Source organism: Gopherus evgoodei, chromosome 2 (assembly GCF_007399415.2).
Source record: "Gopherus evgoodei ecotype Sinaloan lineage chromosome 2, rGopEvg1_v1.p, whole genome shotgun sequence".
In the NCBI taxonomy this organism is placed as follows: domain Eukaryota; kingdom Metazoa; phylum Chordata; order Testudines; family Testudinidae; genus Gopherus; species Gopherus evgoodei.
In genome coordinates, this window is record NC_044323.1 from 36,396,130 (window position 1) to 36,411,632 (window position 15,503).

Sequence of the window (15,503 nt, forward strand, 5' to 3'; positions counted from 1 at the left end):
AGATGACACCAGGGACACTGGAAGGTATTAGAGTCTGATCTTTTGTCTTTCTGTGACTCTTCTGGTTGGTTGCAGAAAAGGGAATGCAAGAAGCAAATCTGGAAAACTACGATATCAGAATTTGAATTCATACGGCACTATAACAGCTGTCCCGTTGAGGTTTTAGTAACGATTTTAAGATCGGAACACTTAATGTCTTCAGCCCCTTAGATACGCCTCTACACAGTTGCAAAAGCATTCCTTGTATAGGACCTATTAAGAAAAGGCGAAAAAAAAAGAAACTGCCTATACAGTACTAAAATAAAGGAAATCCGTTTCAAGTACCCAGAGTAGAAGCAAGGACATTAAAATTAACAGCGGAAACAGGAAACACTTATCTACGTAAACATTGTCTCAGAATTTGACAATATCAAAATTAGGAGGGCAGAAGGTGCTTGCACGGAGGAAAACTATCTGAGTCCTGCCCAGGTAACTCACAGTGTAGGTTGCCTTTGCTTGTCTCTGTCTAGCTAGAAAACGGGAGCTCGTTGTACATGTGCATCTAGAAACACCCGATCTTTGTGAATCTGTTTGGTGGTAAAGGTCGGAACTGCAAGAGCTCATTTGTGATGTTTTGAAAGGTAATAACCAGCAATATATTAGGAGAGGCTACGTACAATAGATTCAGGGCCAGGGCCAATGTGAAGGATTGCTTGCAAGTCACAGAGCTGCAACAAACAAGAGTGTTCACGCTTCCCCCCCCAATATTAATCCGCGAGAGCCTTGCAAAGAGTCGTTGTGGCGTCTCACTGGAAATTCCTAACGAAACAAGTCGATTCTTTGGCAGCAGTGAGGGTGGGGAACGGAGTGACATGCTTGATAGTGTTGGAGAATGAAAGGAAGAAATTTACCTGCACTTTACATACATGTTTAACGCTTAAATTTTCTCTGCCTTTGAATTTGAAACATCAGAGTCTCAATGCCACCATTCATTTCCAAAGAACTGAAGAAAAGCTTCTTTGAACCGAGTTATCTAAAAAGATGCCTTTTTTCTCAGGCACCTTGGCATGTGAATGAAAGAAGCTTCTTGCTCTCCTGTCTAATTACGTGACGCTAAAGGCTCGTTGGAGTTCACCTTGGAACTGCAATAGCGACACGCTGATACTGGCCTAGGAAAGACAATGACATGGGTTGTTTTAAGCACTACTTCGTAACTCGGGACACAATTCTGCTTGTGGGAAAAAAAGTTCTGAAATACTTCTTAAAAGAGGGGATCGAGTGGGCCATTACATTCGCATGCACCATTCTGGATGGGTACAAGTTATGCGTGGAGCAATAGGCAGCTGAACCGGAACTGAATTTTGGAGCAACGAGCAATGAAAAACGTAGTATTCCTATGCACGTAAAATAAACCTGCCTTAAACTTTATCCATGTATAGGATGGATTTGATTGAATATGGTTTTGCAGAAAATGCAACTGGACATCGCACACTTTGGCTTATTTTCCCAATAAAAATAATCTTTAAGATGAATCCGAGTATGAGGAATTTCTTGTATTGTCACATTAAATATCCATTTCATCTTCAGGGCTATAAAGAATCATTTAAAGACTTACCCATTCTTCCCCTGACAACGGTGCGTTTTACTTGCTAAGAATCTTGTGAAACTAGGAGAATGATTGAACTGCTTTGATGTAACCATCAAGATGCTATCTTGGTTTTTTTCCCAAATAAATTTAGCAATATACGTGCATCCCAGTGACAAAACAGCACGTAGCAAAACATTTTCGAGGGAAGAACAGACGTACTACAGCTCCGTTAGATCGTTAAGCTTATAATTTTTAGAGGGACTGGATGAAGTGAAGTCCAGCGTATTATAGAAATTGTATAAGTTCTGAAGGGAACTATCCAGCTCACATTTCATTGTACTTATTCTTCACTGAAAGGTTGTATGTACCAATATTAACTCAGTTTTTATTGCAACATTTATAATTATTGAACTGGTTCCAAAATAAAGAAGCTTAGTTTGATTTATGTGCAATCCAGTGTTTTGGGCTCAATGCTGGCCTTTGTTGTGAATTAATTCATACTTTATATAGGACAGGGAGCCGGGCCAAGACAATTCTCCGTGCGATTGAACCATCTTTACTTTTAAAAAAATATTTTGTTCCATTGAAGTTTTTAAAAAGTAATCTAGAGATGGAGAGAGACAAACTCTACAGCCCCATAGCCCCACGATTCCTAAAGTGTGGGTAGGACGGATATGAAGAAAAATAAATCTCCTTTTGTCAACATTTGAGAATTAACCACTTAATCCCAAGACCTATTCAGGAGAAATAAAGAACTCTGCTTGTTTACTATGCATGCATCTGAAATAAATCAGCACTCTTAAGACGATTGTGTTATTTTCATTCTGTGGTGACCTGTTCTATTTACCGAAACCTATCGTACACACACACACCGTATTTCAGTAACAGCACTCTATTTGTCTTTGATATCACATGATTAACAAAGCTTATTTGCTATTTATTCAATGAAGTATCCCTTTTATTTGTTTATTTCTTTGATCAACTATAAATGAAAGATATTCCTGTATATAAAACTGAACGTTTTAACTGCTGAAATGGAACTGTACATGTTTACTACAGAAAAAAATATCAACTCTCGTTTAACAAGACATTATACATCAATAATCCCTATTGAGGATTTGCAGTCACCTGATCTATAAAAACAAGCAGGACAAGTAACAGCAATTTATATGCAAAAGTAATGATTTAATGACTATAAGCAAGACAAAGCAATAGAATTGTGCTTCTGTTGCAGACTGGAGACAATGAAATGTTTAACTACAATTTTCCCATACAAACATGAAACAATATCCATATAGAATAAACACCCTCACAAATGTATAAACGGTGGGTGATGAGCACACACGAAGTTCGACCAAAGCAAAGCACAAACTGAAAAGTGTTCCGGGCTATTCATATTTTGAGTTGAAAGTGTTCCTCCTAGTTCAAAAATAAGACCTTTGGAAACCTCTGATAAAATGCTCCTATTGGCAGAACATTAAAGAGGAGGTGCTCTCCACAGTTGATTGGAAATAAAGTACCTGTTAAATTTTTATGAAGTTAGTACTGTACCATATACATATATTAAAACAAATGTAGATAAAATGCCTTCATCCAGCAACTTGCTGGTTCCTTAAAATTTATACCACATATTTTATGGCTTCTGTAATGATTCCATGTGCTTTTTAAAAACACAATTCCATCACACCAAATAATAAAACTAACCAAACAGGTAAATCACTTCCATGTTCCTTAATTTTTCTTCACTGCACCATTTAAACTATTAGTAGCCTTAGGTAAAAGGAAAAATATCACTTGAAACAAGATAAAGCCCATAAAATCCTATTAAGATTGCCAATTGCTTTCAGGTTAACAGAGATTTGTGATAGCTCTCAAAGACGGAAGCTTTCACACACACAAGGTGTTCTCTGCAATATCAGCAAAATTCAAACAGGTGGCATCTGCCAGGGTCGAACCAGTTTGGAAATTTAACAACCATATCATGAGTGCATGAAACACAATATTTTCTTTATAGTATTTATAAATATATCATACAATACTGTTTCCTGTTATGTCATATACCAATATGGCATTGTACAACAAGCATAATGCCATCTGATTCTTACAAAAGCGAATCATTTAAACAAAGTGAGTAAATAAAACGGTAATACCCGCTTTTAGGCATACAAATTGTAAAACTGAAGTTTACTTTCATTTTGATCGGTTCTGCCCAGCAACAGAAAAGTAAGGATGCAACATAAGAATCAAAATGGCTAATACGCAAGAAATAGTTATTCACAGTGACATGGCTACATATATGCATTATTCTATGCATATTCTTTCTGTTTTGTTGAATTTCAAGATGAAAAAGCAGTTGCTTTCTACGGGTTCACAAAACAGCATAATAACAATAACAATTGAAGAGAATGTGATGTAGGAGTTAGTCTGGATTAACAAACTACATCCCAAGATTTATATCCACTTCTGGAGATTCCCACGTCTAAATGATTGGGACAGAAATCACTCCACCTCCTTCCTAACACATCATGGTACACGTCGGTTTGCTTCCCAGTCCTTTGAAAATAATCCTTTACAGAACAATCTTTCGTTGTAATTAATGTCCGTATAAACAGTCACCTTAGTCCATCTTTCATAGCCAAGTTCGGTGTCACTACAAAAGAAAGCGATTTGGACGATAGTAACATGTATTAGCATCTATAAAGCTGTAATGGCATGAAGAGATCTATATAAATCAGGGTTTTCGGCAGTCTCATGGAGGTGTCAGCCCGACGAAGTTGCCGAAGAGCCATTTATTGATGTTTTCCGTGCTCTGTTGGTAAAGGAGGATTGGTGGTTACTGGTGGGGCTGCTGCTGGTTCCATTCATAGTACTAGAGATATGAGGAAATTGAGGATGGGGAGACTGCACTGGAGTGCTGGGGCTGGGTAAACAAGATGAAGTAGAGGGGATGCCTCCTGCTGGGCTGCTAGCCTTGTCACTCCCAGAGTCACTTTCTAATTCTCCGCTATTATTTAAGCCCTCTCTCTGGTGGCTGATCTTCATTCTTTTGCAAGTCGGTCGAACTCGATACTTAAGAGGAAGAGGTCCATTCTGCAAAACAAAGAGAAGGCACTATAAGCACACTCTCCGCACCAGTAAAGATTACAGCGTGAGAAGAGGAACGGCAGCTATTTACCCTTCTCCAAGTGTAAATATAGGCAATATCCATTAGTGTATAGTAGTCCTTCAAAGGTTCCTCTTCATACATCACATCGATCTATTTTTAAGACATTAACCCTTCAATTAATAAGTATCAGAATAGAATAACTTAAAGCATAATATATTTTTCTTCCAGGGAAAAGTGATCTGAAAGCAATATTATCAAAGGGACTTCAAAACCTTTTACTCCAAAACTGCCTGACAGAGGAGAACTTTTGATACGTACTATTTATCTAGTATATATGAAAAGAGTATTTAATTTTTAAAAAGTCTATGCAGAATAATTTCCTTAGTATTTAGAAGACAGAAATAAATTTGAAAAAAAAAATACAGAATAAACACAAATACTACTTTGGGATTTTAAAGTATTTTCTTAGTTCTTACAAAATATTACATTACATTACACATTTTAAATATGGTTAGTTCTTATTATTTTCTGGTTCTGAGTTAAACAACTAATCAGAAACCCACTTTAAAATAAAATAAATAAGCAAACAACAATACAGCTAACCATCTCTGGAAGGTTTAGAATAAAAAGACCATTAAACAAAACAAAATAAAAAAAATCCAGGTACCTGAAAAGTATTAGGTATGTCCATTTTACTTCTGAGAAACTTTCTTAGATGCATCACTGTCATTGCTGCTGGGCAGCGTAAATATCTTTTGTCATTCACCTAACAGTATATTTGGAAAAAGTCAGTCCATGTACTGAGAACAAACAGCAAATTTTTAACAGTTTAATTTAGGATGACACAGTATAACTGAATAAAAGCATATAAACTTTATAAAATGACCAACTACAGTTTTAAGATTTCTACTGCGAATTCCTTTTGAAGAAAATTGGAAATAGGCACTAAATACTAAAAAAAAAAAAAAAAATTGTAGAGCACAATCACATACTGTATAAGTAATGGTATATGTAAGGGTGTTAAAACAGATTAAAATATTAGTAGAGATGTTTCAAGTGATTATATTTAAAAAATTAAAATTGTCTTTATTCTAAGAAATTACATTTAAAAAATAAAAGCAAACTACTTCACTTTCCATTTTTTAAGTATTAACCTAGCTTCTATCTTGTCTACCAAAGCAGTTTCTTTCTATCTATACCAGTAAGAAGTTGCAAACCTCTGTTTTTAATATCTTTTTATGGGGCTTGTTTCTTCTGGCAGATAGATTTATTTATTTAGCTTACCCACCAAACTGTCCAAAATAATTATTTTTTTCTGTCTAGGCTTTTGTCTCAAGTAAAGCTAGATTATTTACCTCATCCTTTGATTTCTCTCTCTCTTTATTTCCTTTCCGTTCCAATCTGGAGACAACAATGAAACAATTACAACAAATAACAGATAGAGCTGTTAATATTGATAAACATAAAATATTGCCCAAAGAACTTGCCTATTCTGGTCAAAGAATTCAATGGATAAGCTTATTATCTCGTCATCTGTTATAATTCTTTTGTCTTCATCTGCAACTTCTCCCCTGTCTTCATTAGAGCCATTGGCAGCTGCACAGAAATTTCCACAATAGTTCATATTTTTAAATTAAAATCAGACAGAATGACAATTCTCAGTAATAGGGGAAAACCTCAATACTAAGATAATGTATTAGTATTTAAGTAGCCATTATTATATCTTTAATCAGAAACCTGAATCCAGGGTGTCTTAAATGTGTTTATGGTTAAATAATTTGTAAATGAAAGAGGAAATATTAAGATGTTTTAGCTAAAGTATAAGGTCCAGTCTATGTTATTGTTACCAAAGGTTTAATAAACTAGAAAGGTTTACCATCAGCTGATGGATGAGCTGCATAAAAATCTCTTCTTCTTTTCATTTCATCTGGATGGGAAAGCATATATGTTTCATTTAGTTTACTCTGTACTATAGGTAAAAAGGCAGCATAGTAGTTACATATTGTTACTTGATTTAACTACTCACTTTTGAAAAGGCCTGGTACTAGTTTGTACACAATATCTTGGAGAGTTTTATCTGACCTAAAAAAAAAACAACCCCAAAATACAAATAAGCAAATGCAACAATATTTGAATAAAAGTTACAGCTCTTCATTTATAATCAATCCCTTAGGAATGAGGGATCCTCTACAAAAAGAAAAGGCTCAGCTCTATTAAAATTAACCCACAAGACTTTACAAACAAATTGACCTTATTAAAATAAATGTTAATTCTTTTGCAATTTATCTGACTGAAAATATTTTCTGTCCACTAGCAATCTATCTCGTACAGTGTTCACTCAGTCTGAATGAAGGCCTTTAAAAAACCTGTAACCACCAACCAAAACGAGCAGATAAACATCACAAAGAAGCAATGAAGGATCCTGCTAAAGGATGAGGACATTGTTTTGAAGTTTAACTTTTCCTTTTGAGTTTCATAAATATGTTTGATGTTTCTGAAGAACAGTTAAAAGGTTGCACTGCAGGATGTCTGTGTGAAATGGAACATGGAGATACAAAATATGGGATTGTGATAAATAAGGAGAGGGAAAAGGACATTGTTCAAGCGATCCGCGTATTCCAAAAAATACAAAAACATTGTGTCTTGCATCCAGTCAAGTCTTCGATTTCAATCCGTGACAAGACTCCTTAGGCAGCACATAGGCAAACGTTAGCATGTAAATTCACAACTCCTCTCAGATTTAAATTGTAGATGAAGACATAACATCAAAATATTCACAGCTAGACCCCTTTTATAAAGTAAAATTACACTTTTCTCCTACCTTATATTCAAAAGCGGTCTGGTTTTGTGAACTTGGACATCACATATAGGACAATACTTGCTTGTCTCCAAGTAACGTACGATACACGTCTTACAGACTATAAGTAAAAACACGTAAGGCTTTTAGTAATATTATTAGGCAATACTCAAATATGGACAGGGGTGCGATTTTTACACTATGCAAGCTAATAAATGGTTCACCGTTAGAAATGCGCTGCTTAAGCTAAACAAGTTCTCTGATTAGCTGCAATTAACGTGAAACTGAGACGCTCAGTGTGTACATAGATATACACACCACGTTAACAAAGACTAAGGCTTTTGTCAAACGAAATGTGAACAAATCATCTTTCGCACAAATCAGCATATTGGACGTTCTAGCTAATAGCTCTGTTTTTCTGGCTGCACAGGAAAGGTGCGAAGCAGCACAGAGACAATGCGAAGAGCCTTACTGTACTTACAGGAGTGTAGACACTCTATGATGGTTGTTGCATCAATGAAGTACCCGCCACAGAGCACACACATGAGATGGGGGTTTAGCTCGGTTATTTTGATTCTGGTTGTTCGGTGCATTTTTGCTTAAGAAAAGGCGGCTCTGAAAGACACACACAGAGGACCATTGACTAGGGGACAAGCTCAGTGTCCTAGGGACAGAAAGCCCGCGTTTCCCCACCCACGCTGAAGTTGCATCCCCAAAACGCAGGGAAATATGGAAGGAGACTGGAGGGGGAGAAGTGGCCAGACAAGGAATTGCGGGCGGGCGCGATGCCCGGGTGACACAGCCCAGGGAAATGTCCTGGCCAGAAGTGCCTGCAGCCCTGCGTTGGGGGCCGGGGTCCAAGCCCTCTGCCAGCTCCGGGAGGGCGAGCCCGCTGCACAGCACCTACCCGCTCCCCCGCGGGTGCTGCGGTTACTCTTTGGCCCAGATCCCCTCGGCGCGGCTGGAGCCCGCAGCCAGGGGTGCGGAGGGAGCCGAGTCCCCTCTCCGTGGGGCTGGCCGGGCACGGGGCTGCAGGGGAGCCACACAAAGGGGAACCGGCGCCTCTCCCTGCGCCCGCCCTGGCATTTCCGGAGGGCCCGGGGTGGGGATGGGGGACACGCACCTCGGAGCTGCTCCGGCCGGCCCCGGGGGCTGCCCGCTGCCCACTGGGCCGGGGCTGGGGTCCGGGCGGCGGCCGCTCCCCCCTCGCGCCACGCTCGGTGCAGGCTCGGGACTGCTCAGCTATCCGAGGGGGTTGCTATAGCAACTTACACTTACACTTGGCATCCTGCCACCGCTGGGAACACACGAGAGCCAGGCGGGGGGGAGCCGAGGGGAGGATGCGGGCCGGGGGAAGCCGGGCCGGGGAGGGGGCGCGGCCCGGCCAGGCTGCGGGTGTCTGCGAAGCGGCGCCGGGCAGAGCCTGGGCCTGGAGGAACCTGGGCTGGGGCTGGGGTGCAGCTGGGGGAGGTGGTGTCCGGCGCGGAGGGGGCTGGTAGGGCCGGGCTCGGCAGAGCTGCCGCACGATCCCGCAGGGTGCAAAGAGAGCGGAGCCGGATTTGGAAGGGAAGGCTGGGGGTGGGGGTGGGGGCTGAAAGCGGAGCTGGTGGTGGGAGGGGTCTCGGGCGGCCAGAGAGCTGCGCCGAGCCGGTGTTGGGGTCTTAGACTAGTGGAGGCAAATGCAAGAGGCTCCTCCCGAGTCTCGGCCATTTCGGATCCTCTCAGGGGCCTCTATCCACGTCGACTCGGTGCAAGGAGCTTGTCTGAGATCGTTCCTCTTCCCCTCTGCTCCCTCCCTCTCCCAGCGCAGCCGAACCGCAGTCCCAGGCAGATCCCCCTAGCTCGCCAGCTGTAGACTTCGCCCCAGCTCCCTGCGATCGCATTACCGAGATGTTTATTTAACTGGGTCTCGTTTTAACGCTTTTTGGGGTCTAAAATTAAGTTCTCCCGCAGCTCGTACAGGAACGGTGCAAAGTTTTGCTAAGGTGAAGAGAGATTTGCAATAAGGGGGTGAGGTGTCCGTTTGGGAGGAAGCCGGTGTGCAAATCTCAGACTGTTTGTACAAATCACCTTTTGAGCAATAAAAGCTACTTTAAACAGTGCTGGAGTGACACTATGCAAAGGACCACGTGACCAGACCATTCCTAACGCTAAATCAACACCTTGTAAACGCTGTGCAGCGACAGGAGTGAAAAACAAATGTCATTTTCCCAGCCCGCAGCCTACAAACCCCCATCGGCTGCAACAACACTAACAAAAATCATAAATAGGGAAGAATAAGAGGGAAAAGAGTAAACTCCAAGGATTAAAAAAAGCCGCCAGCTGCGTCAATTGCACAGTAAATTATTTACTGTCCACTAGAACCCGAACAGCGTGATATAACAATGCATGCCAGTCACCTCCCCATTCCAGTGCTCCCACTCCACGGACCAAGTTTCCTGATCTCACCTTCCTGAGACACAGTAGAAGCTACCCTCGACTGAAATGACTGAATTTATGAAACTCGCTGTTGGATAGTGCTCGAGATTCTCCCCACATCCTCGCAAGCTTCGATACCAACCAGTGAAACCCAACGATACCAGCCAGGTTCCGAAACCACGTCTGACATTCTGAATGTCAGTCAAACTGGCCAGGTGAGGGATACAACATTTCTGAGAAAGTGTCCACAGCGCCCACGAGCGACCTGAGCGAGAAAACTTCACTTGCTGCTACATGAGACGCTCTGAACGAGCAATATACAGTAGACAAACTCTCCTATATGAAATGATTGCGAGCCATGTGCAAAAGGCTATGGTGAGGAGAGATAGGGTGAGTGTGGCACCGCGCAGGGAGTCAAGACACAAATGTCACTGTATTCTGATTCCAAAGATCGCCTCAACAGTCTCCAACCTGCCACTCTTTTTTATTGATATCGACAGCATGTTTTTGTACGAGAGGATAAATGCAAGGCGGCTTTACTTCAGTCTCTGAAGTATATTACTGCATTGCCATTGACCTGGGGTTTCTTACATTACTCAGACATGAATAGGCTGCTTTCACTGTCCTGTGTTTTATCTGTTAAACCCAACACCGTGTAAATCATACACATCTATATTGCAAAATAAACCATGGCAGAGGTCACATAGGACGGTTGGTTTAGAATTCTTCCCAAGTCCTGATATACCAGGGCAGTCCTTCAAAAGATATTAACACGTTTTATTTCAGGTAAGCGTAGCCTCTTCCGAAATGGAGAATCTAATTCAACCGTGAACCTTGTTTAGTCGCAGCATTCCCTACCGCATATCATTTATAGTCTAAAGTTAACTCTTTCTCTGTTAACCGCATGCTATGAGCTGTCTTTGAAATCTGTGATCTCATGTAGCAAATCAAACACCCAAATACTCACTACAAGTCACTTGGTACACACACACTTCTGTAGATGAGTGTGTCCATTATACACACACACACACTATATATTTTACTACAGCAAAACCTGACCATCATATTTTGGTTAAAGGAAAATCCTTACAGGTTTTTCTACTGGTATTAACGTTAAGAATCCATAGACTCACCACAACCAACACAAACTGCCCCTTAACATGAATATATATATATAGCTACACACACAACCAAAAAAGCCCCCAACTAAATGTAACAATACGTGATGGTAAAACTTGCTAGCGGTAAACAGTGACAGCCAGGCCTTACATGGGCTATGTCAAAATGAAGAAAAACAGAAGCACGTTCTTGTGGTTATAATCAGCTAGACTATGAAAAAAATCTGAGTGCAATAAACTATCTAATTCGGTTTTCCACGTGTGTAACAAAGTATATCTAAAATATAGGTAACTTCATTCAGACGGTTTTGCGTACTTTGCACCTATATCCGCTGGAAGAACTGTCTGTTCAGCAATAACAAGGCTGTCATATAAAGCCTTATTATCTTTAGGAATAAAAGTCACTTTTACTATGAATACTATTATTGTCCCTTCACTAAAGAATGTCCACATATGTTTTAAAGGAACTGTACGGACAGTATTTCCCCAAAGAACGTCTTTGCACAGCACATTGTAGTAAAGAAAGAACTGAAGAATGGCAGCAGAGGGTAAAAATCCCCAGCCCTTAAAATCAGGCTCATAAATTTAACTACTTGAAGTACCCAATCAGTCTACCTAAATAAACTAAAGTGAATTTGTAGGTATCGCCATGATCTGGTATAGATCAATAGTTTGTATCTGGTAAATTGCAACAAACGTCTGTCTTAGTTTACGGGATGTATTGTAAATAGAGCCTCTAAGCATTTTTAGTAGATTACATTTTCAGAAACTCTCTAATCTTTAAGAGTCCTGTAAAATAAAGAAACACTGACTACTATGAACTATGCAGAAAACTGTTGAATGCTATACTTGGCGTTGGGTCTACATGTCTACAGTTCCCTAAACTTTATGGAGAGCGGGGTACGACGCTTAGTTTTTAGATTCTGGAAAATGACGATTTTCCTTTTATATAAATTGATTTTTTTCCCGCTTCTCTTTTCTTGTTTACTTCCAAATATTAACAATAAATGGCTAGGAAAGCGCCAAGTTGTGTATTGTCAAGGCCACACACAATTACATAAACATATACAATCAACTTTCTAGTGCCACCCATAAACATCACGAAGAGTAAATCCACGGCACCTTAAAGACTTTACCGAGAAGTTCATGTTAATTTGCCCTTCCCGGGCTTAGAAGGAAAATACCAGTTAAAGAAAAAAAAAAGCCATTCAAAAAAACCCACTACGTCCTGCAGTCACACCATCTTCGCTATGGTAAATCTGCACACCCAATTTTCAAGGATCACAGTTCAAGTGATTTCTTCACAAAAAGTTATTTTTCAACCTTGGTCTCCCCTATCCCCCCCTCAACAGGTACAAGCCCAGAAACTTTAGCATTTTAAGCACAAATGCAAACGGAGGCATTGGAAACAACTGGGAACCGCCATCTTACAAGCCATCAAATTTCACAGAAGTGTTTGTCCAACTTAAGTTAATAACATTTTCTTTGCGGTCCCCCCCGGTCTAACAACCCTCCCAGCGGGATCACTACCCCCCAGTGGCCCTATCTCTATAAAATGGGTGCAGTATCTCACACTTTAAACCCCCCCAAGCATATTTCTTTCGGAGAGGATTGAAATCACTTGACCTAGGCAGCTCCAGATTTCATGAACCGTCCCGGTTTAATCAAAATCTGCCTTTAAACAAAGGGCGCTGAGGCCGGGCTCGACACAGGGACTGGAAATATAAATATTCTCCTAGGGGGCCATGTGCACAGAAACATTTTAGGGGGCAGCTGGGGAAAGAAAGAAACTAAAATTTGCAAATGTGGGTGCGTAACGAAAGTGAGTGCACAGACTGCTGCTGCTGCTGTGTGAGTCTATATGTGTGTGTGTGTGCGGTTGGAGCAGCCTGTCAGCGCTTTTCGCATACGGAGAGCTTGGGGGACACCTAGGCTCCCCTTTGCAGCCCCCAAACCAGCCTAAACCCGCCGCCACCCCCTTCCGCCCCCCGTCCTTGGCAAGGAGACACCTCGCTTTATACATACCCGGAAAAAGGAGCCGGTGGGTGATGATCGCAGCGGCCAAACAAGACAATGAAAGTTAAAAGTCGTTCAGCAGAAAATGAATGTGAGCCAAGCGGCCATCTTGAAATGAACTGCAGACGCTGTCACTTGCAATAAGCTTATTGCTGCTGCTGCTGCTGCTCTCAGCTCATGTTAGTTACAAACCAACCGGGTTTTCTCCTCTCCTCCACCGACCCTTCTCACTCCCTCTGGCTCTCTCCCTCTGAGTCTGGTTTTTGGGTGGCTGAGGAGCTGGGAGTTTAAAATCTTTCTAATCCGGATGGGTTCTGTCTCCACCAGCCCATTGTCTCCCCCTCGGCCCCTGCTCTGTCTCTTGGTCTCCTTTTTATTATTATTATTTCATAGTTGTTGGTGGGGAAACAGGGAAGGGAGGGCGGAGGAGGGAAAAAATGCAATGCTGAAGGCACACAGTGGAAACTGACACCGTCCCCAAAATGGCTCAGAGTTCGCCCGCCCCGCCAGCATCACGTGGGGCTCCTCATTCCTTAAGGGTGGCCTGGGAATTAGTGTCGGTGTAGTCGGAGCCCGTCAGCCTCCCCATGATCCAATCCCACAACTCAGCCACCTCCTCCCCCTCCTCGCACGCCACCCCCTCCCCCTTTCACTCCACACACACTCTGCCTGTTCCTCCTCCTCCCCCTACCCTGCACACACACAGACCCTGCCTATTCCTCCTTTTCCCCGCTGCACACACGCTGCCCCGGCCCCCCCCGACTCACATTCCCCACTTCTCCGCTTCCCTCCGCACTACACACTTCGCCTTTTCCTCCTCTCCCTCCACACCCCTCCGAGCCCTATTCTTCTCCCCCGCTGGCTGCAGGCACTGCTACCCCTCCTTCCATTCACACGCACTCCCCGCTCTGCACACACGGTCCATGCCTCCTCTCGACACACATCGCCTCCGTCCTGCTCCTGGCCCCACATCCACACACACAGCTGCCTCCTCCTCTGCCCACCTTTCCTGCCCCATCTCTGCCCAGCGGTGGGCTGTACACACCCAGAGCTGCCTCTTCCCCACGCTCTGCCCACCCCTCCAGTCCCACCGCCGCGCTCACCATGCGGGCTCTTCTCGCTCCTCCACACACACGGTGCCCATTCTTCCCCCTCCACTCCACGCATCCCCTCCAGCCCTTGCCCGCACTCTGTGCGACTGCCTGGGATTTCCCCCCGCTGAGCACACGCACTCCCAATCCCTCGACACATACCACTTGCCCCCCTCGATGCACACACACAATTTCCTGCCTCCTGTCCCTCTTCCATCTGCAAACAGTCCCACGGCCGCCTTTTCACACTGCTATTCACACACGCCTGCGTCCTGCTTCCTCCACATCCACATGCCACCATCAGCCTCCGCTCCCCTATTCCACCTTCCTTCCCTCTACACTCAGCACAGCTCCCACTCCTCGCCCCTCTGCACACACCCTCTGCCCCTTTCCAGACACACATGCCATCCCGCCCCCCACACACCACCCTCCCGGGCCCGCCTTTCTCCCACACTCCTACCCCTTCCTCACTCTCTTCTATAGATACCCCTCGGTCTCCGTTTTCATCCGTACCCTTGTTCCCTCTGCACCTCCAACCCCAGCGTACTCATCCTGATCGTCACTGCCTCCTCCACACGCCCTGACACCTCCTGCCCCCCCCCCCCCCCGCCATATGCACCCTGTCCCCAGCGCATCCTGCGAGCACGCCTGGCTCCCTCCTATCCCCCGGGCGTATTCCTTCTTCCTCTCCCACCCTGACTCGGTCCCTCCTATGGCTCCCCCGGGCACGGCGCTGCTTGCTGGGGCTGCGCCCATCTCCTGTTCCCCCGCTGGACACGTGTGGACGGGAGGTGCCCTAGTGTTGGACACGGTTCACGACCGCGTAAAACTGCCAAGGCTAACGCTCCGCTCTCCGCCCGTTCCGGGGGCTTGCTCGCCGGAGGGCTGCGATAGAGAATGTGGCTCCCTGAGGGAAGGGCTCATATCAGAGAGTATTGACCGACGGGGGAAGGGAATGGGTAAGGTCAGTCCCATCTTAACCTCCCCTCCCACGACGTCCCAGGATCGCTGCAGAGCAATAAACCCCTGTGCCTGGCTGCGGAGCTTTAATGAAGGAGCGGCAGCTCTGTACCCAACAGCAGCAGTCCTCACCTGAGCGCCTCAGCGTTTTGCCCGAGTCAGGACTGCAGGAGCCAACCTCGCTTTTGCATTTAAACCAGTGCTTATTCTCTTCAACAATTGAGTTCTCCCCGCCTGTCGATTAAAGACAGCGGTTGCGAGGAAGAGGATCAGTGGGAGAGAGTTATGTATCAACCCTGATTTCATACACAGAGTATAATTTCTGGAAGGACAAGCTTCCAGCCAATACGGCAGAAGGTGTGTGAAGAGGTTGTGGAGACAACAGGTCCCATTTCAGTTCCAACTCTACATCCGTACTGAAATAACAGGA

At 43.7% G+C, this 15,503-nt stretch overlaps 1 protein-coding gene across 2 annotated transcripts; it reads right to left on the minus strand.

Annotated features, from left to right (window-relative positions):
• Positions 1-2,498: 2,498 nt before the first annotated feature.
• LOC115645550 (polycomb complex protein BMI-1) lies at positions 2,499-14,151 on the minus strand. Of its 2 annotated transcripts, none has more exons than XM_030550387.1 (10): positions 14,126-14,151; positions 7,952-8,085; positions 7,495-7,591; positions 6,700-6,755; positions 6,550-6,600; positions 6,161-6,269; positions 6,029-6,074; positions 5,341-5,439; positions 4,743-4,823; positions 2,499-4,657 (listed from the first exon to the last, which is right to left on the minus strand). In XM_030550387.1, exons 2-10 carry the CDS (start codon positions 8,061-8,063, stop codon positions 4,328-4,330), a joined length of 981 nt encoding a protein of 326 aa, XP_030406247.1. In that variant the 5' UTR covers positions 8,064-8,085; positions 14,126-14,151; the 3' UTR covers positions 2,499-4,327. The 2 variants fall into 2 exon arrangements, with proteins under 2 accessions (XP_030406247.1, XP_030406246.1); XM_030550386.1 differs by lacking the exon at positions 14,126-14,151 and adding an exon at positions 13,032-13,540.
• Positions 14,152-15,503: the final 1,352 nt, after the last annotated feature.

What these genes read in the sequence shown, in the direction of transcription:
- LOC115645550 (XM_030550387.1), bottom strand. Translation starts at nt 8,063, where the DNA reads ATGCACCGAACAACCAGAATCAAAATAACCGAGCTAAACCCCCATCTC. An exon ending in CATAGAGTGTCTACACTCCT is followed by an intron (nt 7,592 to 7,951) that starts GTAAGTACAGTA and finishes TTTTACTTATAG; the next exon opens with TCTGTAAGACGTGTATCGTA. An exon ending in AGCTCATCCATCAGCTGATG is followed by an intron (nt 6,270 to 6,549) that starts GTAAACCTTTCT and finishes ATTTCTGTGCAG; the next exon opens with CTGCCAATGGCTCTAATGAA.